This window comes from Ursus arctos, unplaced genomic scaffold (assembly GCF_023065955.2).
Source record: "Ursus arctos isolate Adak ecotype North America unplaced genomic scaffold, UrsArc2.0 scaffold_19, whole genome shotgun sequence".
Taxonomy (NCBI): domain Eukaryota; kingdom Metazoa; phylum Chordata; class Mammalia; order Carnivora; family Ursidae; genus Ursus; species Ursus arctos.
Window position 1 is genome coordinate 25,784,983 of NW_026622863.1, and position 26,667 is coordinate 25,811,649.

Genomic DNA, 26,667 nt, shown 5'->3' on the forward strand with positions numbered 1-26,667 from the left:
TGGTAATTAATGTTATCCATAAACCAATTAGCCTGGCTAGCTAACGCGCCGGTTCGCGCAGTGAGCAGCAGTGCCGAAAGTGGGCAGGCACCCACCCATCCGGCATGGAGTTGGCGCTTCGGGCGGTTTCATGGGGTATGACAGAGCCCGAGACTCTGGAGGGTTTATTCCAACTGGAGAACGTGCAGAAAACGTGGAGCTTTCAGAGCCCCCGGCAGAGAGAGAAGGCAAACCAAGTCCTTGCTGGGCCCCAGGCTGGAGCGCAGCTGTGCCCGGCTCGTCCCCCACACCTGCTGGGAGGGGAGCAGGACACTTTTCTCTTCCAACTCCTGCCTGCCCAGCTTTCCCACGCAAGTCTCTCAGGAGCTGTTAGGGGCCGTAATGGAATGACTGAGTCCCCGGGTCACTCTAGTCCCAGCTGGGCACGCTCTCCCTGGAGACTCCCCCATCCGTGGCTCACACGCACTGCCCTGTGCACTCCTGGAGGGCGGGCCGAGGCCTCTTCTGGGAACTATGAACGAGTGGTAAAGTAATTAACGTCCCTCCAGCCCCCTGCCCCCATGTTTCATTTAGGAAGAAAAATTTTGTTAGAAGAAAGAAAGAAAGGAGAAACAGATGATTTGAAGCTGTGCCTTTTTCCTTCCCCCCGCTGGTTTTTTGAAATGACATCAGTGGGTTGTTTGCCAAGCATAACCTGGCAGCCTGGCGGCTCTGCCTGACTGCCTGAGATTTCTGGGGACCGTGCAGCTCGCCAGCTCCAGCCGTGGCAGCGTGCCAAGGTGACGTTCCGTGACTAAGCAGAAACGAGGGAGAGGGAGAGAGGGAGGAAAAAGGTATGTGTGGTTGGGGAGCTGGGGGAGAGAGTGGTCCCGGGGCTGGGTGTGGCATGGGGAGACGTGGAGGCATGTCCTGGGGCATCCGATCAAGAGGGCGGGTGTCAGGGGAACGCACTGGCAGGCCAGGGAGTGTCCCTGTGGCACTGGGCTGGGCCGGGGGTGGGGGGAAGTGGGGGGGTTCAGGGCAACAGCCCCAGATCAGCCCTGGGAGGCTGCTGACCGAAGGGGTCTGACTTAGGAGGGAACCAAATGAGCCAAAGTGAAGGTGACAGCCCCGAGGGCCTGGAACTATTGAGAAGGAGGCTTAGGGAAGCTTTTATCAGCATCAGGCCCCATACTCCTCAGCAGAGTTTCCTTTGCATTGTTAGGTATTGACCCTCAGAGACCCCTTGTGGATTCCCTAATTGAAAATTAATACTAGATCAATGCCATGGGCAATTTGCATATTGATCATAAACAACTTTGAAGGCACCGAGTGTGCGGCAGATCAATAGGGCTCCTGAATAGGCTGCAGAGGGAGCACCTCCCAGTACAATGCACTCCGAGAAAGGTTAATGATTTGGGAAGTTCCTAACTGCTCATCGCTGGGAATGGCCCCCACACCGCACAGCATCCGCAAGAGCAATTAGTACCAGCGGAGCTGCCTCCCCCCTACTCCCCCCACCCCTGCCCACCCCCACCAGTGGAGGGGAGGGTGACTGCTGGTGTGAGGGAAGGGGCCGGCCATGAGTGTTTTCACAGTTGCCTTTTTTGGTGATGGATGAAGTCTTGGGGCAGTTTATTCTGGGAAGTGTACTGTAAAAGGCAGCAACCAAGTTAAGGCTCCAATAATTGTTCTGGCCCCTTCCCCAAACACAGTTCTCCTAATGATTGGAGTGGAATGAACTGGAGAAGGGGCGATGGCTCCCCAGGCTTCTGGTCACTGCGGACACCCGAATTAATGTGCACTTTAAGCCGTGATGGGTTTGGCCCATTATGCATCCTGTTCCACTCACCTCCCAGTTTTCTGGATTTTGCCTCCTAGCTCATCACCTACACTCCCGTGCTTGGTGCCTTCTTGTTCCTCTCTGGCTTTTGGCCTTGCCTTTCTGGCCAGTCCTGGCTGCTCCTGTGAATCCCCAGCAAAAGCCCGAAAGGGGCTCCTTTGGTCGCCCCCCCCCCCCCCGCCCCACTCCTGTCCCCTCCTGACTTCTTGTGTTTTCTACGGGACCCCTCCCTCTCTCCCTTCTGGCCGAGATCCAGCTCCTCTGGTCTCCTGGCCAGGGAAACAGCGCACAGACCAGCTGCCCCATAGGTGCTCCGGGTTCACCGTTAATGTTTAACAACAGAACCCAGAACACTTGAGGGCTTGCCCACTTAGTCTGTCTCGGAGGCCCCAGGGTACTTTGAGATGGCTGGTTTGAGGATCGGGGCCAAGTGCGGCCCAAGGAGCTAGGTGATGCCCGTCTGCCTGTACCTAGCTACCTGGCTCCAGCCCTGAGACAGCAGAGGGGAGTGGGAGTGGTGCTGCGGCTGGAAGTGTGTGTGTGTGTGTGTGTGTGTGTGTGTGTGTGTGTCACTAGGGGGAGATGCCTCTTACGTTGTGGCAAGTGGAACAGACTTCTTTTCTCAGAACAGCCTATTTAAGAAAAGTAAAGCCCTCTTCCCCACTCTCCAAGTTCATCTTGTGCTAGGAAGAGCTGGCATTGAAATAGCAGCTCTGCTGGGGTCACGTCGCTTTATATGATTATTAAGTTGGCTGAGTGTGTTGAAATTCATGTCTGTGAAAGGGCAGTACGGTTTCAGAGGAGGGACGTGCTGGACGGGTGGCATTCCTAGCTTGCAGCTACAGCTCCGTGAGCCTTGAGTCCCTCACCCCAGTCCTGGTGCTGACTCTTCAGCTCTCAGGGAGGTGCTTTGGTGAACAGGTGTCCACACTGTCCACATGCTGTGGCCTGGCCTGTGGCAAAGGAGAGTCAGGCCTCAGCATCCCCTGTTCACATTTGTTCCACTCACAGTCAACTCCTGCCGCACCCCCCCCCCCCCCCCGGAAAGGGAAAGGCTCAAGGAGCTTGTATATGTTACACATACACGTATCTGGGGAAACACCTTAGCCTCTGTACTGGAAAGCCCTACCAGTGTAACCGTGTGCGGCTGGGCAGGCCCTTGCCCACGCAGCTCTCTGCCAAGGGGAGGAATCCCTCCCAGGTTCTACTGACTAAGCAGGTTGGGGAGTCTGGGGCCACATCTGCCCAGAGGAGGGGATGCTGAAGAGAAGTCCCTTGTTCTCATTTTCGTAGAAGTCCCTTGCATGTCAGCAGTGCCTTTGGCCTGACCATGGCCAATAAGACCTACAGGAACTCGCCCCCATGACCTGCCTGACTTCTCTCCTGGCCCTCCTCTCTCTTCCTGCTCCCATCTTGGGCCTTTGCACGTGCGGTTCCTCTCTGCCTGGATGGCCTTTGTGGCTCGTGCCCTCACTTCCTCCAGGCCTGTGTTCAAATGTCACCCTCTCTAAGCTGCCAGAAGGAAGTGACCCCTGGGATTGCTTTTGTCACCTGTCCCTACTTTTTCGGCCTCCCCCATCAGCCTCTGACTTGGAGTGTGTTCATTTGTCGGGCGGCTTCTTGTCTGTCCCACTCCCCCACCCTCTATTCTACCCCTTGCCCTGCGAGAGCAGGGAGTCTTCCTGTCTTGTTCCCAGCTGTGCTGTCAGTGCGTGGAAGAGGGGCTCCGCGAACATGCGGTGGATGGATGGAGGGCATGAGCATGAGCGGAAGTCGAAGTTCTCTTGGGAAGGCCCCACAGCAGCTCTCAAGGCAGTCATGAAGAGCGTGAGCCTTGGCTTCAGTTCTGTTACCGCTGAGCTGTGTGACCTTTGCCACTAATGTAACCTCTGTGAGCCTGAGTGTCCTCGCCTGTGAAGTAGGAGTAATAATAGTATCTACTCCAGTTGTGTGACAGTTGTATTCCCCCCTTGCTGTTAGTGTTAGATACTAACGACTTGAGCAAATGGAGGCTTTCTGGGCACATGGTACTGGTTTTTAGGATCAGGCTCTTTGCAGTGAAGGATTTCCCAGGTAGGAGAAAAGGGAAGTCTGCAGCGTTTTGTACTGATCAGTCCCACTTTGCTAGTCCCTTCCTCTTCTCTTTGCAGTCAGGGCATTTGTGATAGGGTCAAGAAAATGGCACCCGGGCTGGAGCCTCCTGGGGCAGGATGGGGGTGACCTGACAAGGAGCATGGGGGCACACGGGCTTGGGGGGGTTGGAGAGGCGATGTCAGCTTGATTCAGGGCCCAGCGGGCAGGTGCGGGGCCATCCCCGTGCATGTGATTACTTCATTATGGAGCCTTTCATTGACTTGGCTGCACTGTGCTGATGAACTGAGACTGGGGACAAGAGCACATAATTGAGGGAAATAAATTCCCATCACAGGCCTGGCTGCAGCCGGAAGTAAGCGTCCACCGCCTCTGGGTGTGTGATGGCCGTGGGGGTGTGTGCAGGTGTTCACACCTTCCCTGGATGCACCGCCCCTTCTCTCCTTCCCTTCCAGAACCTCACGGGCATTGGCTGCAGACCCAGTGAGCAGCCTCTTGGCAGACCTGCCTCTGTTTCCCCCTCCTGGAGCTGCTCTTCCCATAGCCGGCCTCGTGCACTTGGCCATGACCCTCAGTTCATCCTCCCCATGGGACGGGCACCTGCGGGACCTCCCTCCGTCCCTTCACACACCTGTTCTTCCTCTCACTCAGTCCATCTCCCTTTGTCCAGTTGTTTGCTCGCCTTGCACTCCGTCTGTGCTCCCCTTAGGTCTCCATGAAGACGGAGGAGGGGGAGGCGCGGGTGCCGCCCTTCTTAATTCAAATCCCATTTCATTCATCTGGGAAATGAGGCCGGGGAGGGGGTGGGGCACTTTGCCCCAAGCAGCCCCCTTGCAGCCGGTTCCATAGACACAAAGCCGGTCTCGAAGATCCCAGCGGCACGAGAGCGTCGCAACGTCGTCAGAAACAAATTCAGCAACCAAAGTCATTGGCATTCAGCTACACCGAAAACCACACGACCAGCCGCATGGTTTAACCACCACACACACACAGATGTTGTAGCGCGAGGCATTTTCTCAACACCAGGAAATGAGTGGCTCAGGTCACCGGAGCATCTCAAGTTGGTCATTACTAATCAGTTGTTTACAGCAAAGAGATTCCCCCCCCCCCCCCAGTGTTTTCTAGGCCTTAAAAACATTTCCTGGAATCCCGACTGAAGTCCGTGTGTGCCGTGGGCCGGCAATACACATAATGGCTGGGCTGGGGAGGCAGGTTGCCTCAGTTACAAAGAAGCATGGGTAGCGTGAAGGCAGAGTCGAAAAGCAATGGAGAGCCCTCACTTGACACCCTCTGACCTCAGCCGGTGCAGCTGAATGCTGGAGAGCCGGGACTGAAATTGCAGTCACTTTAGATTATTTGGAGCGAGGAGAGGCAGGGAAAAAAGGGTCTGTTGACTACAGGAAGCTGAATTCTTCCTCTGCTGAAAAGCTTATTAGTGGAAGGGAAAAAGCAATTACTTGGCTTTTGCTAGTTCTCTGCGGCAGGCATTCGGGGCCGCACTAGCCCCTTGGACCTCACCCTGCATCCAGAAGATCTCTGCCGGGCTCTGCCCTGAGCCATTTGGAAGGAGTCCTTCTGGAACAACCCCTTTCCAGAAAGAGCATGAAGGGAGAGGAGAGGGAGGAGAGAGGGACAGAGTAGGAACGAGAGATAGAAAGTAGGAACGAGCGAGTGGTGGGGTTGTGCGAGAACTCTGGGTTTCTGTCTTGACGTGCGACGGTTTTATTCTGGGTACCACATTGCCACGGGGCGGGAATTTAACAGGAGACCATTTGCCTAAACACATGGATATCTGGGTTCTTAGGGGATGGTTTTTGGTCTTGGCGAGCCCATTTTTATCCTTGCTGTTAGGTCTTTTGTCTCCGAATGTAAAGAAAAGCTGGATGCTGTTTCGAGCAGCTACGGTACCACTCTCAGAATCCATTTACCTCAGCCTTCCAGCTTTTCCACGGGCCTTTGCTTCTTTCTTTGCTGGTTTGACCACCTGTCTCCTTTTTCCTCTTTTGGATTTCCCGACCCCTTGGGCTCCGAGCCCCACCCCTCTCCAGGCCCCTGTCTCCTGGTCTGGAAAATTGAGGCGCTTGCTGTCAGCTCCCCCAAATCCCTAGGAACAAAGACAGATACCTCTGATGACCACGTTTCTGCAAACAGCCGGTAGCTCTTCCTCCAAAATTACTCGTGCCTTTCTCTTAAAAGCCCAGTGTTCTGTTCTTCCAACTTGTCCCCAGCGTCTTCCAAGAGTTGGGTCAATTCGTAGACTCTTTTCACACAGAAATTGACCTTTTTTTTCTGCCATTGTTAATATTGAATTTAAAGATAGAGATTTTTTTTTTTTGAAAGTTGCCGTTGATTACTGTCTAAATCCTCCTCTTCCTCCTTTTGATATTTAAAATTGTTGCTTGGTAAATGAGAAATCATTCACTTTTTTTCTTCCTCATCATTGAATGATCTCATCTTCAAGACAGCGTTGCGTTTCGGCTACTTTTCATTTGCACCTTGGCTTCCCCTCCGTGCCACAAATGTTGGCCTTACAGAGTGAAGCAAACCTGTGGACTTGTTGCAGGCTTCATTTCCATATTCTCTCTCTGCCCCAGGGTCCGTGTACCGTAGGAAGAGTTTTCTGCTTCCAAAGTTCAGGGAGGATTCTGGCTGAAGGTATTCCCTGCCAGGAGCTTCTAGTCCTTTCTCCTGGTGCAGCGCACACACAGAAGCGTGTAAACGTCCACAGTTAACTTGCGCGGAGTAGGACCGTGTGCTGTCAGTTGCCTCGGATCCCTTATTCTTGACTCTGTCCAACTCTTGGTCGCCGAATTTGCACTTTCTGCCCAGATCCTCGGTGACCTTCTCGTGTCTTGACAACATTTTCTTTCCCTTCAGTTTTGTATGTTAGTTGTCAAATGTTCCCTCCATGAAAGAGTATGGGTAAGAGTCTAGAATTTAAGTTCTCTTATTGAGTTGTTTGCCTTGATAATTATGACTGCATTTTTGTGCCTTAAGATGCCTTACGGTGTCACTCTGGGGACAGGTGATGGACTGCACTCCCTTTGCGGGGAGGCCAGCCTGTCCACAGGTGGAAGCAAGCTCTCACGGGAGGAAAGACCCCGTAGATGCACCCAGTCCTGAGGCCGCGTCTGGAGTTCAGTCAGTAGCTCGGGAGATTTGGAGTTGGCTCTCTGTAGCTGAAATCATCGTGAAAGGGCAGGTGTGCTGGTGGTGGTGGTCTTTTGTCAAACCTCAGAAAAAGAACATTTCATTGAACAAGATCCAAATTTTTAAAATCTAGAGGCTTTGTATTCGACCACTGGCATAACTTTGGAAGTTTCTCAAAGGGAGGAAGAAGATCCAGGAATTTTCTTTCTCCCTTTGGGCAAAGAAGAGCTGTACAAGGGGCGTGTTAAAAATGACAGCAACTTAGCAGCCCCATCTGCTTTTCCTCACATGGATGCAGGAAAGCTCTGGAACATAAACCTTCAGATTTTCTCAGTCCCTCAGCTTCCTGCTGCACTTTCTTTGCAATTTCCTAGGAAATGTCAGCTAAAACATGCCGCTGCTGCTGCTGGTGGGTTTTTCAGGCTGAAGTGTGCTGGGGGACTTGATGGTTTTGGAGAATGTCCCAGGTTTTTACTTTCCCCGTGGAGACGCATCCTTAAATGTCTCCGGTGTGACTGTAAATGCTTCTGGCAGAGGTGGGCTCTTCTCCGCCTGCGCCAGGCGGGGAACACGGGGTAGGCACCTTGCAGACTCTCCTGTGCGCGTGGAGGTGTCACACTCCGTTCGGGGCCGTCTGCAGGGTTCACATGGGTCTCTGGCACGGGCTTCTGCGGTTCCAGGTGCTGTTACGTCTGCGGGGGCTTCGGTCTTCGTGCATGCTTGGGTCTGGCCACAGGAGAACAGGTCTAGCTGGTGCTTTTCTGGGTGCGGCGTTGCCCGAAGTTGGCCTGATGTCTGTTTCCTAGATTTGGGTTGGAAAGTGTAAGCCTTTGTTTGTGCTTTATTTTTATGAATCAGCTTGTTTTACCAGCTGTGCATGTAAGTGGCTGATGATCATGCAGAATGAAGCTCCTTGACAGGCAGGCCGACCTGCTGCTGTCCACTGGCGGGAGGAGACGGCCGCTTCTGCGTGCACCCTGTGCTGCCCAGGGACAAGGCTGGTTCCTTAATAGGCTCCAGACCCTTCAGGCACCGTGGGCATAAGACTGAGGCCATGAATAGGCTGGGAATTCCAGCCCCTCGTTTGTGCCAGCCTGTGACTTCGACTCCTGGAGTCTACAGCTTTATTTTTCTGGGTTGGGTGCTGTTTGTTTTGATGGCCAGCCACAAAGCGCTCACCTGTTTCTCTTTCACTTTGCTTTTTTGCATATCTTCGCCCCACACAGCCCATCATTCCCTTGGGCATTGTCTCCTCCTGTCTCCCCAGGGTTGTAAAAGCCTTGGGTCTGTACAGCCTCCCCTCCACCTTTCCTTGCGGTGCTGTCAGTCCTGTTTAGATTGCATCCATCAGCGTTGGATGGTCCTGTTACGAGAGCCATACCGCAAGGTCTCGCTTAGACCCATTAGGTTCTAATCACCACCATCTAATATTACTTCCGGTATATCCTGTTCATTTCCCATACACCTTTATTTGTATATAGATGCTTAAGTACACTTACAGGCTTTCCTCGACTCTTTTCACCCATGTGTTTCCAACATTTTCCGATTAAAAATAAATAGGATCTTTTTTTTTTTTTTTTTTTTTTTGCCTTAAGTGTAAGATCTCTCTCTGACACACCAAGTCCGTTTCAACTCAGGATGATACCAGTCTTTTTAATGGAAACTGTTAATTTTTTTAAATTTTATTTACACTCTTTCTATCACTCATGTGTGTTTATCTGTCCTGTCTTCTCCCCTCCAACCATGGAAGCCCAGCAGTGTTTATTTCAAGCCGAGTGTTACTGAAAGACAGATGCTTGTAGGGACTGCTTAGGCCTCACACCTGGAATGTTAAAAAGCTTTCAGGCAGATCTGTTTGGGTGAAAGATGTCCTTTCCTGTAGAGGAGGGGGCCTCGGAGGCAGGCGGTACCCCATCAAAGAGGCTTCCCTTCCGCATCCCGTGGGGGCATGAACCCCTATTCTGACCGTACTTCCAGACACCTTAGACGATGCTTCCAAATCCCCGAAATGGTCTGTTGTACTGAGCAAGCGAACGAGGCCCCTTCTTCCTCCATCAAGGCTGTCTTTCTACTAACCTTGACTTTTCTCACCTTTGCCATCAGATACTCTGTTGTTAAGACCCTGTGACTGACTCCGTCTCCTCCTCTGCGCGTTCTCAGAAGCGTACTGAGTTAGAATTGTTATTTTCCTCCATGACTTGTTTTTACCAGAGGGGGAAATAAAACACCCTTCTTGGTTTCAAGGGCCTTCTCTTTTGCATGCCTCTTCTTTCCAGAACATTCCAGTTTGGTATGAGGTTAAACTGTGCAAAATACTGTTTGAAAGAAAGGAGCAAGAGAGAAAGGAACTTGTCAAAATGCATTTGTTAGATCACGTTTTAAATGAAGTACAATTGAAGGTAGTTTTTGTCCAAAGAAAGGAAAAACCCCTGCAAATCCGCTGAGCTCCCAGAGAGCGCGCCTCCTTTGTCGTCGCCCTGACATTGAAGTGTAATTTTTCATGGTTATTTGGACTGGAAAATGGGGGGGACGGGGAGAGATGGGTCTGCGATTATTTCCCATAAATGACAACACAATCACGTCACGCTCGGCTACAAACATGCTCGGGGAATTTGCCTTTTTACATTTCATGTGTGAAAGCAGAGCCGCAGTCCTGGCTCTGGAAATCCAAGGGAGCTAATCCCCGCTGAATTCAGTTTCCTTCGGAGTTCTGGGACAGAGCGGGGTTTCTCGTTCGGTGTGGATTCCGACACCATCTCAGGGTTGGGTTTGTGTTTCACACACGGGAACTCACATCTTTCAGTTATTTAAAAAAAGAGGGAGAGAGAGAGCGAGCGCGCGCAAACTCTCCTGTGAACAGCCACCAGGCGAGTCAGCGGACATATTTAGTCCGTGTGCTTTGTCACCGCACATTGGCTTTCATCCTTTCTGCATTTCCGCAGGGGGCAACCCAGGTGCTTTTGCTAAGAACACAGATAAATGGAACTTGTTGCTATCCTGGCTCTAGGCGGTTCCTCCCTTTCTCTCCTCCCCTGACCCCCACCCACCCCCTGAATTTTAGCGCGGTTTTGACAGACTGTTCAGATGGACCAAGCGGCCTGCCCGGGAGAGGGGAGACGGCAGGACCCATCCGTCCCTGCACAACCACAGCAGTTCCCAGCAGTTTCCACCGCGCACTTGGGCACGCTCTGCTGTCCGCTCGGGAGGGCAGCTCCGGGAGGGGACGTTTTCTCTGGGAGGCCTCCACAGGCCGCGGCCCCTTTGGACCCGTAAGATGCCCCCTCCCATCAATGCACAAGGCAGAGGCGATGTTAAGTACAAAGCGAAGGGAGAGAGACTCCCCCCAGGCTCGTGTTCTTGTTGAGGCCGACCTTGCTTCACCCAGCAGGGGCTGCGCACGCAGGCTGCAGCACGCCCGGCCTTCCCAGGCTCCCTCCTGCCACACGATCCCCATTTTTCTTGTTTCTATAAACAGTGGCACGATCTTCAAATATACAAAAGCATAAATGGTCTCTATTCTCCAATTATTCATTTTAATAATATGCGGAGTTGCCTTCAGCGTGTTGATTCTTGAAGCCTGGTGCCAAAAGGCAGGGTCGCGGGGGGTGGCGGCGGGAAACGAGGTCAGGGTGGAGGCAGTGAGGAGGCCGAGGTCCTTCAGCGCTGGGTTTTCCTGTAGAGCTTTTCCCGAGGCCCTCTCCAAGGGCTGGCAGGCCTCCACCACCTTTCAGGCTCTGTCCAGAAACTCCAGGCACTGCGGCCCCAGGTGTATTTGGTAAACGAACACCTCGTGGTCGGCCAAGATGTCTTGTGGCAAAATGATCCCGGAAAGGATCGGCGTGCACAAGAGCTCATCCCTGGAGGAAGGGAGTGTGTCTCCAGCGAAGTCTGTCCCCCACTTCCCCTCCTGCTCTCGTCCCCTTTTCCCTCGGAGGACTGAAATCCACGTGTAAAAACATGACCTTCGACGGGGCAGTTTTGTTTAAAACAACTGGTTAGCACCTTGGCCACATTTTTTGAAAAGCGACCAGGGTGGGAAAATTCCCCACCAGGGCACCGGGCCTGACCCCCCGGGCTGTTGTCCCCAGCTGGTAGAGAAGGGGCCTTGGCTGGCTGGCCCAGCCTGGCACGGAGCTTAGGTTGGTAAGAAAATGGACAGGGCTGGAGACTGGGGCCATCTGGAGGGGAGGCCTCCCTCTGCCTCTCCCGTGCTGTGTCCCGTAGATCCTGTGCAAGAGAGGGACTTTGGAGAGGCCTGGGCAAGCGGGAGTGTGGGGGGCCAGCTTGCCTGTCATCTCTGTGTGTCCTCACGTCTGTTGGAAAAGAAATGGTGTCTTATCCTGAGGAGGTTGGGAGCATATTACACTTCCGATGAATTAAATGAGCGCGAGCGCTCTAGGCTTGCAGCCTTGGAGCCCCTGCCTGCTTCACACACCGCCCCCCTCCGGCACACCCCGTCCTCATCCTTTGCCCCTTTAAGTTTCCTTCATAGACTAGGGTAGTTGTATTTCAAAATGTTCCACTGGCCAGCATCAGTTTGGATTCCTGGACCCTTCGTCTTACGATTTGGCATTTCCGTCAAGTAATCTGTACTGTGTTAAGATGTAGATAGTAGAATGGACCACTTTTGCCTCCAATTAAAAGTAATACTCAGGTGATTACCCACAAGGAACTTTCAGGGGAGATTTTAAGTTTCCTCTTCCACGTGACAGCATGAAAACATGCAGTCACCTATACCAAGATGCTAAGTATAAGGTGTGTTAAGAGAATGCTATGCATTTGTGGTAAGCCAAACCACCTTCATTGAAGGGCAGATTTCTGGGACTGTGGTATTGTCGACCAGAAAACCTAATCGCTCGAAGCTGTGTCTCATGCAGTCTCTAGCCACATGGCCAGGGCTGGCAAGAGACACCACTGGAATAAAACCCTGGAGTCAATGTTGGAGAAAATGTGTTTGGGGGTGTTTGGGGGAGAAAATCCAAGAATGGATTATTGCATCCTGGATCCAGGGGTTACTGTGCAGTTGGGGAGAAGCCCAGGGCACATGGAAAGTCCCCTCCCGGTCAGACCCATGGTCACCATTCAGTGAGATCATACTTGCCAAAATGTCACGGAGGGAGAACGGCATAGTCAGTCACAAGCGTCGCTACCATTTACCTCTTCCTTCTAGGCTTGGAGAAGGAGGACAAGACTAGGGCTGAAGAGCTGGGAGCAACAGGGTTATGTGTCTGTCAGCATTGTCGATCATATCCTGTTAGAAGTTTTTGTTGTAGCACAATTTTTAACACACTGGATCTTACTAGAAGCAAGCGGTCTAGACCTTAGCAGTCATCTTTTATATGGTGGGATTTGATTTGACCTGTAATTGCAAAATCATGCACATTCCGAAGAAGAGGTACAGGCCTCAGAGGTTCCGTGTGGATAACAGAAGGCCAGTGGGATTGGGCACACTGGAGTGTTCTGCCCTTGTGTTCCAGTTGTGCCAGCCAACATTTCAAAAGGCCAGCAGAGTGGTCACAGGGTCCTACCCTGAGTCTGTAGCCACAGAGTGCAGTGCCTGCACAGGACTTACAGGAACAAGAGGATAGGACACGATCACGGAGTCCCACCCGCTACGCACCAAGAGACCCCAGCGTGAGTGGCTGCCACCTTCCGTGGTACTCCTGATGGTCCTCATGTTGCAGGCCTTTCTCGCTTGCTTCTGTGGTTGTCCTTGGTTAATTAGGTTGAAAATGGAGAACGGAAAAGCTTTAACCCTATCTTCAAAGTAGGCAGATTGGTTATTTTGTTTTTCAAAGAAGAGGTCCTATATACAATTAAAACTTGTTTCTGGTAAACCTCATTCCAGGAAAGATGAGCTTTTAACAAAAGGCTTTTGACAGCTGCAGGCTATTTCATTTTTTTTAATGCCGAATGAAAAATCAATACATTTTTCTGGGTTATACATATTCAGAACAGGCCTGATATTTCCATTATAATGGAAAGTGGGTGTCTGTGCACATCTCGCCTGTCAGAGCTGCACCACCGCATTTTCCAAGCCACTGCTAAATATTTCAAACCTGATTTGATTGTGGTTCATGACAGCTAATGTTTCTCGGCTCTTGAGCCTGCCGACAGGCGAACGCACTTTATTTCACCCCCACCCTCAAATATGGCTCACCCCAAAGAAGAAGGAAAGAACAATTTCATTCTTCAGGGATCCCGGATCATTGTATTATTTAAGCAACACGATTGCCTGAGAGCCTGGGGTACAGCCCTGATTCTTAGGAGAATTTCCAAATTTCTGTCACATCAAGGCACTCCGGGGGCTTTATCAGATTTGGGGGGAAGGTTTGAATTGGTCCACGTCATCCTGTTAAAGAGTTAGGATCGGAGGGACTCGTCTTAGTCATTGACCGACTCCCCTTCCTTCAGGTCTGAGAGCGGTTAGTGAGGGACACGCGGTGGGCGTGGCCCGCGGCCCCAGGTACTCGGTGAGCAGGGTTGTGTTTTCGGCACCCGGCACGTTTTCTTGTGTAACACGCAGGGGAGATGCGTGCGGTGGCGGTGAGTGCTGACTTGACCATGATGCCACCTCCGTTCTCGCTTCTGCCCCGTGCTCCTCTCACACACCAGTTTCCAGGTTGTTCCTGAGATTGTTGCACATCACCACGGGGCTGCCAGCCGGCACGCACACCTCCTTCGGGAGCAGATCTCCCCGCACGGTGGGGAATCGTGCGGTCACCTTCGCCAACACGCGAAGTATAAGGTGTGTTCAGAGAACAGTTTGCATGTGTGGTGAGCAAAACCACCCTGACTGAAGGGAAGTGTTCTTGGCCACGGTATCATCACCTCGAACACCTAAGGTGCCCCAGGAACCCTTCCCTTTCAGAATATATTCATCCGCGGCAGTTCTCACAGCTGAGGGCTGTGTGCGCGGCCAGAAGACAGGGGCGAGCAGGCTGGCTTTGGCCCGAGCGCTAGTAAGTGCTGTCTGGGAGAAGCGGTTGTAAAAAGGAGGCAGTGATGGAAACCGATTGTTTAAAGACCCGCAGCCACTGTTCTGTGTGGAGGTTGAAGGCGGAAGGGATACCAGGATACCAGGAAGCCCTCACAGTTACTCAGGATTTGCTTCCGGTTTCCTAGCCCTTTAACGGGAAAATACATTCAAATAGGAGGGATGCCCTTGTTTGAGGGCCACCGTGGGGTCGCTTCTGCTTTATACCATCTGCTGTAGGGGTTGTCGCTTCTGCTATAGGGGTTGTAGAGGCACCTTCTCTAGAGTCTTCTAAAAAGCAGACATTCTTACCTGGCTTGTGCTGGGCCTGATGCCCCTGCCAGGAGCAGGCAGGGCATAGAGAGCAGAGATGACCTCCTCACCTCGGCCCTGGCTGTGCCCTTGAGAAAACGTTCCTGGTGTGTTCTGCTTGGTTCTGAAATAGTATATAAACTCCTGGGGAAAAGATGGTTTTCATTTGTCTATTTCAGCCATAAAAGTGACACAGTGTCTGCTGTGTGTCTTAGGGAAGGGAAGCAACTTCGTCAACTCAGGGAAAGATAGGATTTTCCAGATAAAACCAGATCGTGGATCCATCAAGTCTTCGCTTGTTCCCACCATCTGTCAGTAGCCGATATTATTTAGGAAAAAAAACAAAAATCAACTTCCGTAATGACCCCGGCCAGTTGCCACCGACTTCACGGGTGGAAAATGCAATCTGTGGTCTGTGAGAAACTACCCTCCCCGTTCCTTGCTCAATCAGCACGTGGGTGTCAAATACACATTCCTAAGGGGAATAAGGGCTCGGTAACCAGCCCCAGGGGCTCAGAGTGTGGATGCCGTTGCTCCCCTGGTCCCCACGTGGTTCCGGTACAGGGAGACCAGGCTCTTCCTTGGGTGCCCAAGGCCTGGGTCTTCGTGAGTTGGGGTTTCTTTAGGTTTTGGGGACCAATAAAACATACCCTGCCCACAAAGCATTGTGGGTCTGAGCTGTCCAGGCAAATTCATACTTTGTATCTCTGTTTTTTCATCATTTCTCTACCTTTATTGGTATTCAGAGCTTACAGTTTTCTGGTTACTGTCAGCCTGGGCTTTCATCCATTTTAAAGAGCTATTTTTCCTCTTGCTGTTGATGATGATGGTATAAAGACAGATGGTGTAACTGCTTATGAATGTCCTATTTTATTTCCCCAGGACCAGACAGTTCACTTGAAGACGTATATTATTTCCACATGCTCAGGTTGGGCGGCCCAGACAGTGTCTGCTTCCTGCAGCTAGCTGCCCTTTCCAGGCCTCGCCTTGCAGAGGGCGACACCTGTAGGTCATAGGTGGAACTGCAGGAAAGTGTCTGCTAGGCCGATCAGGACCTGGTTTTTAGTTGGGGGTGAGGACTCTGATCTCCTTGTAAAGGAAGCTGTCTAGGAGTTTCCTGATCGTTTCTTCTTCCACGAAGCATTTAACAGCCTTTAAGTGAATGAGTGACAAATGATAACATTAAACCTAGGAACTGAAAAGGAAGAGGATTTGCTATTTAAATCTTAAAAATGAAGAAAAGGACGGGGTGGGGGGGAAGAGAAACAAAATAAGTTCCTGAATTCACCTCTGTCCTCTGCCCTCTCCTTGGAACTCAGCTGCCTTCACTTTTCTGCTTGTAGTGGGGCAGGGAGGGAGAAAGCCAAGAACCCAGGAGGCTCGTAGGATGAGGGCTCCAGGAACATTCACAAAGCACTGTGCAGTTTGCTTGCGCGTCGTGTCAACGATGTGCTTATTCTTCACACTCTGTATCTTCGGAGTAAGATTTGTTTGGAAAGGCTCAGAGAACTGGGGTCAGTGCCAGAGTGACCGTGTGTTCTTAACGCTCTGCTCCGACAGCCGCGGCCCACATGATGTGGAGGAGAGCAGTGCTGGCCTTGGAGGTGGCCTCCCAGTGGGTAAATTCCTTCCCTCCTCTGCACAGCCGCGCCTCAGGCACTGCTCGCCACATCAGGGTCTTGTCTGCTTTGTAGGTGTCAGACTCTTTCCATGTAAGGTGACTGTGTGTGTGTGTGTGTGTGTGTGTGTGTGTGTGTGAGGTGGAGAGGAGGGGCCAGTCAGCCATCTCTGCATAATCAAATTTGATTAATATCTCCTACAGGTAGTTTGTGTCGCAGCATATACTGGGGCAAATGAGTATATTTTAAGCGCCCTCACCCCTTTGGGTAGACCCAATTTAATATTGATGGACTGAGTTCTGGTATCGCCGTTCAAAGATGGATTTTGTAATTACAGTGTTGAACAATTTTATCAAAAGTGTAAAACACGTGCATCAAACATTCTGCCTGCACGTAATGAAGACCGGGCGCACATCATACCGTGTAACTTGGTTGTTATTCTCAACTCACCCTTGTGTAGAACCTTTTTTTCTCTACTCAACGATGTGTGGCGTTAATGTGGCAATGTATAGCAGACTGACCTCAAACCATGGTTGCCTGATTTTTCTCTGAACTAACAGTGGGTGTGAGACTTGCTCTTAACTTTATGCAGTAAGACTAACAGATACAGAAATTAGATATGGAGTCCTCTTACTTGCAGACGAAAATAAGCACTCTCTTATTTCATCTGTGTTCCCCATGACTGCTTCATAAATCCCCTGTTGATGGGAATGAAGAAAAAATGTTCCCTGACCCCAAGTTCAGTTTTCCAGTCCTTGGACTTCCATTGTCTTTTCGGGAAGCATCAGGAGAACCTGACTCTAAATAGATACTTTCTTCCTCAAATGTTTTATAAACCCTCTGAGGTCATTTTACTCTGAACTCCTTTTACTTCCTTTGTGTGATGAAAATTAGAAACTTATTTTCTGCAGGGCTGGGGAGGGTAACACCTGAAACATTGAAAGGTAGGGTAGTGGCTTCAGAGACCTAGCCTGACATTGGTCACAGCCCCAAGTCCAATACCTGGTCCCCGTGCTTCTGGGCTGCTGCCGGCCCTGGGCAGTTGATGTGGGCAGCCAGGGTCTCATCCCAGGAAGGTGTGCTCCTCAAAGTCTGCGAATAATGTCATCATTAACCCACCTCAGTTGGCCTGCCTTACTGATTCACTTAACCCATTCTCAATGAATGTTTTGGATAATGACCCAGAGGGCCAGGAGATAGGGACAGAAATGTCCCGCCTCCTTTCCCTCAGCGTCTATAGAGTATCTTAGCTTCTTCCTTCCCACTTGGACAGGTGGCATTTTACTTCAGGAGTAGGCTCCTGTTGGACATGACCATTCTTCTGTCTTCACCCAAAGCGTTATGTGTTGGTTGAGCTGGAGAGAATTTCCACGGCTAGTTTTAAACCAGTGGTGGGTAAAGAATGGACTGACTTCAAAAGGAAAATATATGATTCTCTTGCAATTTTTTTCCCTTTCTCTACAAATCTAGCTTCTTGGCACTGACGCCTGGCATGCCTACAGATGTTGTTTGTACAGATGTTGTTTGTTTTCTAGAACTCTTCACGTTAATGAAATCCCATCACTGATATTCTGTGATCCTTGAGGCGTGAGTGACTGTTAAAAAAAAAACAAAACAAAACAAAAAACCAACACCACCTCCCACCATGGTCTGGCATGTGCACCCACACTGCGAAGCCTCTGAAGGGTCAGCGGCAGGGTCTGGTCTAGTTCAGGTCCAGGACGCGCTGGGGTTGGGGCTAGGCAAGAGCCAACATGTGGCTCCTTTTTTGCATTTTCAAGTGCAAAAGACTTGCATGCAACTTCAGGAATTTAGATGGAGTTATTTCTTCAACAGGATTGGCTTTCCAATATTAAGAGCTCACATGAGGCATTCAGAATCCATCTGGAAATACCTAACGTCCACACGTCTCGGGCGAGTCAGTCTCCTACCAGTGAGTGGGGACAGGAAGGCCCCACTGCTTACCTAGACCTCGGCACGTCCGAAGTACCGTCAGGCTTTCGGGGGCCGCGGGGGAGAGAGAGGAGGGGCAGTCGTTGGCATCTGTGTGTTGTGGTCGGTGATTCTTTGGAGTAGGAGCCAGGAGTCCTTTATCTTCTGTCCACTTTTGATCCTTGACATTTTGTTTTTCTTCTATTTCAGAAGAAGCTATTGAAGATGTTGAAGGGCCCAGTGACACGGCTGCTGATCCAGAGGAGCTTGCTAAAGACCAGGAGAGTGGAGGCGAGAAGGAGCAGAGCAAGTGGACAGGTAGTGTGTGCGGCCCCCCAGCCCCCGACACGTCTCCCCTGCAAGTGGGAGGCCGGCGAATCAGGGAGCAGATGAAATCCTTCATCTACCCAGAAAAACGGTCGGTTCTGTGCAGTGGGAGAAGGATTTGGGTTTTGCTTTCTTGAGTGGTCTGCTTCATTCTCCTTCTCTTAGGTTATATTAAAGAATTTTTTAAAGCGTTTCCTAAATGGCCCCCAAACCAGCTTGTTTATGGAGCGTCCAGGTGTCTGGCTCTACGCCAGGGGCTTCTGTGTTGGTGAGCTCACGTTTCTTCCGTGGCTCCTGCTCGCTGTGCGGCGCCCTTGATGTGAGTCTTTCTCTGTTGAAGGCCCAGTCGCCTAGCCCCCCACCCCCAGGCCCAGGCCCAGTGGAGGGGTTTGCCCTGTACACCTTGATGGGGTCACCGCCGAATCTCCAAGGCGTCAGTAGCGAAGGTGGGCTTCGTTCTGCACATTGCCCCCTTGCCCCCAGGGCGAGCGCCCACACCCTGAAACGCACCCGAAGTAGGGCAGGCGGTGAAGCCAGGCAGAAGGACGTGTTACCAAAAGCAGAAGTTGAAGGCAGGGAAGGAAGTGCTATTTCTGGAAAACTTGGTGTTGTGAGAAGGGGAACAGCCATCTCTCGTGATGATAGGATTGCTGTATTGGAGGAAAGAAGAGCTGAGACTGAGAAGAAAAGTTGAGGTTTTTTTTTTTTTGAGGAGGAGCAAAGTTGTTTCTGAGAAGACTCCTCAGGACGGATAAGTCTCCCAGAAACCACCACAGTTATTAGAGGAAATGATATGACAAGCAACAGAAATTGTTTTATTTGGTCGACCTAATTCTTACTGCTTTCTATTATTAATATTGTAATACTTTGTGTTTTTTCGAGAAAATATTTACTTTGTGGAGTCTGTATTGGTTGGGCCTTTGTTACTTTTCCAGGCACGACTGTTCTTAAATCATGTTCAATGTTGGCCTTCACTATTTAAACAAGATACAGAATCTTGGAGAGAGGCCAGAGGAGAGCAGTGAAAGCTCACTGAAGGCTGAGAAATATTGCCTCTGAAAAGAGGCTGAAGAAATTGGGGCTATTCAGTCTGTAAAAGAGAAATTCGAGAGGCAGCTTAACAGCTTCCAAATTTCAGGAGGGATGGGGCGGAGTAGGCGATGGGCCTGTTCAGTGTTTCCTGGGCCACAGAGACAGGGTGTCACCGCAGCCGAGTGAACGGAACTGCGGTGGCCAGAGGCCTGCGCTTGAGAGATGCCGAGGGACGGGGCCGAGCACCCCAGGAAGGGTTTTGCAAGGGCAGGCGGGCCGGGAAGGAGGGCATGGCTGTCTCTCCTCAGAGGCCTTCATCCCAGGGGAGGCTCGTGCTGTGTTGCCTGACACAGACCGAGACCCGGCTTTCTGCTGTACGGTCAGGGTGAGATGGACACAGACTTTGCGGATAGAGGTGACCTGGGAAAGAGGATTCCACACACACCGTCGGAAGACCGAGTAACCTTCCGGGCCATCTGTCCTTTGTTTGCATGGTTTGGGTCCCTGGTTTCTAATCCGGCTCTGCCACTTCCTAGTTATGTGGCCTTCACCTTTCTGTGCCTCAGTTTCTCGCCTGAGATGGGGATTGAAAATAGTACCTCCTTTCAGAGGACCGCAGTGAGGCTTATTTGAATATGGGAATCTTCGAACAGTGCCTGGCATATAGGAAGCTCTAGATTACGAAGGTTTTTGTTGTTGTTGTTGATGTTGTTGTTGTTTTAATAATTTGGTTGAATAAGCCGAGGAAAACTAGTAGCAGTTTCTCTTCAGGGCCTTTTCAATGAATGTGAAAGTGTCGCTGGGCAGCCTGTGGCTTCTAGGAATTTCGAGGAGTGGAGGGGGAACAGCACGGAAAAACTCAGGATCGTGGTGACAGTATGTGTGGGCGATGCCTGCGTTCTGCACGCTAAGGACACCGAGTCAGTGCCAAGACGTGACTGCCGTTTGCAAAGTTCCTACTGTGCGCCAGGCCCTGTACCAGGCACGTAGCATGTGCTCCTCCAGTTCTTGCAGCAGTTCAGGGCAAGCTTTGTTGAGGGTGGTTCAACTAAATCGCACTCGGAGCATTTTGAATTCAGTGGGAGTGTGTCCTCGCAGAGCTAGTGGACATGCCAGGCAGCTGGGAAGCGCCGTAGGAATGAGTGTCTTTAATAAAGCCCCACTTTCTCACTCGTTCGTTCGTTCGTTCATTCAAGCAGCAGGCTATACTTTATCTCCAGAAGCCAGAGATGAGGGAGAGAGAAAGCGAGACCGTGGGTGAGTAACTCAGAGGTGCCCCTTATCAGTCGCATAGTAGTAAAGAGAGAAGGGAAAACTCTTTCCTGACTCCTGCAAACGATCCTCTTTTGACCCGAAGCATAATCTTGTCTATGTTGTCTGAGTGTGTAATGACAGGCTTTATTAAGGTACTTGAGCCGATTTGATCTTGGAATCGATACAGGTGGCAGCAACCTCTCCGCAGCTTTCTTTGGGATCCTTACTATTTTTTTTTAAGAAAAATATATGTATAGATATATATAGATATATATATATCTATATATATCTGCGTTTGTTCCCTTTATGCCCTAAATTGAGCTGTTCCTATCTGATTAAATGTGATGGGGAGCGCTTCCTCCCAGGAAATAAATAAATAGTGATTTCACAATTTGTACTGTTGATTAGTGGCCACTCACGGTGCAGATTAATAATATTTCAAATGAGCCTGGATAATTGACATTTTCTCGGCTATTGATTATGTAGTTTGGGGTTTGTGCAGGAATAGGATAATCTTTACTAAAAATTTTTAGTCATTTTTTTTTATGCTGGAATGGGACTCCTGATTTCCTTTTTGGTGTCCATTGGTCACCCTCTCCAGGCTTCTTTTATGTAGGTGTCAGGTCTTTGACCTCAGGTGGCAGCAAGGCAAGCAAGGTGGTGGCTTGAATCCGAGCAGCATCCGTCCCACGGTCAGCAGCACTGGGCAGAGTTCCACTGATCACCGGTTCCGTGAGACGATGGGCCTTGCCTTCAGGGACCGTAGCGGTCCTCCCGGGCTTCCAGGAGGAGCCGCAGTCCTCCGAACAGCGTTGCTATAGGTCCGCGCTGTCCCGCGGAACCTCCCAGGCTGACGAAGATGCTCCGCCGCTGCCCCGCCTGGTGCAGCAGCCACTAGCCACGATGGCCGTGAAGCCCTTGAAGTGTGGCTGGTACCACTGAGGAACCGAATTTTAAATTTTATTTCATTGTAATGAATTGAAAGGTGGCTCTTTAAATCTGGACAGTGCGGCTATAGATACTCAGAAGGAGCCACACTACCCGTGAAAGGACGCATCCCAGCTACGCTCACTTCGCAGTTGTTACGAAGGCTACACTGACTTCGCCTGGGCGCCAGGCTCCGTTCTGGTGCGCCCAGCGGTCCTTGCCAGCAGGCACGCCGGGGATGGCTCTCAGCGGCACGGCTGCCGACCTGTCCAGCCTTTGAGTTGCCCGGGTGGGGCTGGGGGCTGCTGAAGCCGGGCTCAGTTGGCTTCGTCTGCCCATACTCACTTGCTGTCGCTTTCTGTGTGTGCCTCGATGTGAGAGAGAGTTGGGAAGCTCTGCTTTACACACATTATTTCACTGGGTTCCCACCCCTCACTCCGTGAGACAGATGTTGTAAGTAACCCCTCCCCGCCCCCCAGACCCCCTGCCATTGTGCGGAGAAGTGAGCCTGGGACAGCTGAGCTCGTGCAGGTTGCCAAAAGGTACATAGCGAGGTTCAGATTTGCAGACCAGCCCTGCGGCTTAGGACAGAGCCCGAGCTCGTACCGGTACAATGTCCCACCTCTCCAGGAATGGGATTTGTCAGCGGAATTATTCGATCTGGCTTTCATCTCCATTCTGAGTATGGAGGGTAGCCTTCTCGAGACCACAGTTGTACAGCGGTGACAGTAACATGACAGCCAGCTGGATGTGCAAAAATGAGTGGGATTGTCCATCATGAATATACCTCATAGTAAGCCCACGTCTTGCTCAGTCGGAAAGCAGGTTGGTGAAGTGGACCACTCAGCGAATGGCCTTGGCCTCTTGGAGCCGTGGGCATCTCATCTGTAAAACATGGACGAGTGACACCCGCCACCACACCCTGGGTTCCATGATGTGGGCTCTTGAGGGCTCCATGATGGCAGGTGGTGGCCCTTGGTCAACCCTTCAGAGATCCCATCTATTCGGGGTGAGTGTGAAGCACTCTTGTGGGCCAATGGAGGGTGCAGGAAGGTTCTTTGAAGCTACGTCTCTTCCCTAATGCGCAGCAATTTCCACCGTCCAACTTTGTGGTTTTCTTTTGAAACATGAAAATGATCCCTCGTTCTCTTTTAGGAGTGTGGATTTAAAAGTGTGTGTTCTAGAGTGAAGAGGCCCCAGTGTCGGCAACTGAACAGTAATTAATGCAGTGATTATCCAATCAACCGTTAATTGCTATAAATTAAGTGATATACAATTAATGTGATGCTTTATCACCAATAATTAGGGGAAAAAATTGAACTCTTGGCAAAGAATCATAGCAAGATGGTTATTTAAATCCTGTAGCCGCCATGGTTTCCAGCCACAGAGCACTAAACTGGGTCTAGTTAAGCTAATTTGAGACAAGAAGACCAGGGGGTGCTGGTGCTTTAAAACACAAAGACGGGGCCATCGCCCAACTGAAAACACCAACATGATAATGCTGCACAAATCCTTAATTGATGTCCGTGTCTGTAGTTTTAGAAAATTGTGAGTTAGAATTGTAGTTTGAGTGTTGTTTTTCTAGGGGAATGGCCTGAAGGGATTTTATTTTATTAATTTTTTTTAGATCCATGATGCTTACCTAACACAGAGCAATTAGTGCAGTGGAGCGCCCCTGATTTGAATCTCGGGAAGATTGCTGTTAAAGGAGGTATTAACGGGCCGGCAAGGTCTGGGCGACTGAGAGGGGAAAGTGTGTTTATGGAATATGGTGCTGGCAGGCATGATTTCAATCGGGTTTGACATGTTTAACATAAATGTATAGTGTACGGCTCTTGCTGCATATGAATAATTCCTACAGACCCACTGCCTTTCTAATTACTGAGGTTGAAAAAAAGCAGGTCAGGCACATCCTGGTGGAAATCTATTACCAGCCCTCCCCCTCTTCTCCCTGTTGTTTACAGCTTTGTATAAATAGGGATGCCATTGTATGGGGAACTGAGTGCCTAAAGTGTAGTCTGTGACAGAATGGAAAGGGGCTGAAAAAATACCTCCCCCCCCCCCTAAATTGAGTCCATTAGGACAAAAGACGAAGCATTGGCCTGCGAGGAGTCAGAAGCTCCTGGCTCGAGGCCTGGTTCTGCCGCTGAGATGAGCTGCATGACCTCAGGTCTCTGGTCCTCAGTTTCAAAATCTGTAGAATGGCAGGTTTGGACTAAACAGGTTCTCGAAGTTCTGGAATTCCTTAAAAATATAATTGAGGGTTGTACAGGAGCATCTTGGAGAATCTTAATTCCTAAAGTTGGAATGCTGGTAACTTGCCGATTTCCCTAGCGTCCCACCAGGTGCGATGGCATGGGTCAGGAGCCTGCACCGAATTCAGATAGGCCCCTTCGGCTTTTTTCCATGAGGGTCGGACTGTCCCAGGCCGCCTTTCTTAGTGCGGAATCAGAGCTCCACATGCTCTCACCTGGTCCTGTGTGACTGGGGTGCGTCACACTGTGTTGTCCAAGCCCCGTGTGATGAGGACATCAAGGGAGGAGCCCCTGGAGATTGCTGTGGGGGCCTTTGAGTGGCTACCCATCCCAGCCCTGTTTTGGCTAGAAACGAGGCTGTTCACCACACTGCCATACCTCTATAGAAGTCATTTCAGCCTGAGTCTCTGTTCTTCTGGCATTTGGTTCCATTTTTCTACCTCACCCAAAAGTAAATTTGTCTTTGCAGTAGGGTGTGTGTGAGGGAATGCTGGGAGCCTGGCTCGCATGGCTCCTTTGTGGTTCGCATTCCCGCCAACGGAAACCGTTTTTGGTTTTACGTTTCACACACGGATGGGAATTGTGCAGCTACGTGGGCTTTTCCAGAGTCCTCTGTTCCCCTCCCCCACCTCCCTTCCCCACCCTCCTTTTTTTCCAGGCCTCTTTCAGTATAACTTGGCTGCTTAAAGTCACTGCAGGCAGAATTCTGCCTCACAATTGGAAACAAACCATTCGAACTATTTTTATGTTGGGAAGCAAAAATAGATATAGGGTGTGGTGTATATCTGGACTCGCCTGAATTCCAGTAATTCAGAGGTCTTGGCTTTGAGAATTTATACTGTAAATTGTAAGAGAGGGAAAGGGACCACATCAATTGAGCAAATATTTTTGCATGCAGTAACAAAATTAGCGGAGATAATCTAAGGCAGATACGGGATATGCAAAAAAGTAAGGAACTCACTTTCTAGAAGGGACACCGTATGTAATCACATAACCGTGGTACAGTGTGATGAGAATTTTCATCAAGGTATAGATAAAGGGCAGTGGAGATGTAGATTAAGGAGCAAATCATTTTTCATCACTACAGAAAACACCTTATAGATTTGCATATTACTCTTGCAAAGGGGCCATGTGAATCTTGCTTTGTTTCGGTTTGAGCTTTTGTGCTGATGGGAGAAGCACCTCTGTTACTAGAATCATGATCATGATTTAAAAAACAAAAAACCCCACCACAGTGCCTTTCTCAGGGGTATCTGAGCATTTTCATCAGGCTCTTACGTTCTTCTCGGCCCAACATTCTGTTCTGTAGGCTGGAGAAGTATGACACGTAGATGGTGAGCACCTGGGTGCCAGATCTGTGCTCAGACCCCGACGGGCCTTGTGGGTCAGGGATCTGTTCCCCACATCGTAAAGCTAAAGAACACATAACATGGTAGCTTTCTCTTCTTATGCGAAGTTTGGAGGAGAAGACTTGAAAAACATGAGCTCTTTATGATCTGAACTTTGTGGCATTCATTCATTCTCGTTTGCTTGCTCAATAAGACTTCCCTTTTTTAGAGCAGTTTTAAGTTTACAATAAAACTGACAGGAAGGTACAGAGATTTGCCGTATACCCTCTGCCCCCCACACATACATACATAGCTTCCCCCCATAGTCACCATCACTCACCAGAATGGCACTTTTTTGTTTAACCAGTGATGAACCGTTGACACATCAGAAAAACTATGACTACCCTAAGCCGTGGTTTATCTTAGGATTCAGTCTTAGTGTTGTACATGCTGTGGGTTTAAATAGAGGTATGCTGACACGTATCCATCATTATATCACATTCTCTATTTCCACCGCCCTGAAAGTCGTCTGTGCTCTGCCTCGTCATCTCTCCCCACCGGGGCATCCATTCATTTCTGTAATCTCCAGCACTTAGCAAGAGCCTGATACTGTTTGGGTGTTTCATTCACAATCAGTTTGGTGAAGTAACGTGGCCACAAACATTTTCAAGTCCAAGTCCTTCTACTTTACTGCTTTTTCAACATCAAACCTGTGGGTTAGTGGAATTGCTCCATGTTAATATGTAGACACGGCAAATGCAGGGTATCTGTGCGTTTTTAAAAACCAGGCCTCTCACGGGCCCATATTATTTCCCAGAGATATTTCTAAAAATGAAACCAGAGCAAGCAGTGTTTAAGCTCTTGCTGTGTGCGGGACTCTGTGGTAGGCTTTGTATGCCTGATCTCTCTCGCCCACCTCACAGAAACCCTGTGAGTAGACACTGCGATCCCACCGACAGATGAGGAGACTGAGCTCAGCGGAGTCACGTCAGATGCTCGAGGTCACACAGCCAGGCTGGGAACCAGCACGTGGTCAGCGCTGCAAGCCGCTGCGCTCTGTTGCCTAGCAAGGGCGGCTGAGGCCTTTGTATAAAGGGAACTCGGTCATAGGAAAACAGCTTGTGGGAAACGGCCGTTCTGGAGGAATCCCTGCAGGGGCGCTAGAGCCACATCCCCGGCCCTTCGCACAGATGGTGTGTCCCAGCCCTTCGGGATGCTCTGAGCCAACCTCATGCGGGATTCAATGGGTACCGAGAGGAGCATGGATGAAAACACGTTCGGGGTTCCCCTCTCTCTGTACTGAGCAGAATACCAAGACGCAGACCTTTCCGGTCCTCTTGGTCCTTTAAACCCACACGGGAAAGTGGAGAATCGTTGCCATTTTCCATCCTTGCAGGGACCTGAGAGATGATGTCTTTCTTCCCCAAGTACAGATTCTCACACTGTCCTGCCGAACCTGAACTAGCAAAGAAAGAAAGAAAGAACGAAACCCAAAACAACCCTGGGCAGATCATGGGGGAAGTTGATTTGAAACGGTGCTGAGAAGTTCAGTTCAGAGCTCTTGGTGTCTGTCACCGTGCTGGACCTGGATTTTATGTGTTCATGTTCACAAGTTCACTTTCATTCCGAAAATTTAGGAGTA

General features: G+C 50.4%; 1 protein-coding gene across 8 annotated transcripts in view; it reads left to right on the forward strand.

Moving 5' to 3' along the window:
• ZFHX3 (zinc finger homeobox 3) overlaps window positions 1–26,667 on the forward strand; it is a 1,297,849-nt gene that overhangs the window by 1,234,869 nt on the left and 36,313 nt on the right. For all 8 annotated transcript variants that reach the window (XM_057314209.1, XM_057314211.1, XM_057314210.1 and 5 more), the window contains one exon: window positions 18,113–18,220. In XM_057314209.1, coding sequence (XP_057170192.1) covers window positions 18,113–18,220 — 108 coding nt within the window. The remainder of the gene's footprint in view (window positions 1–18,112; window positions 18,221–26,667) is intronic.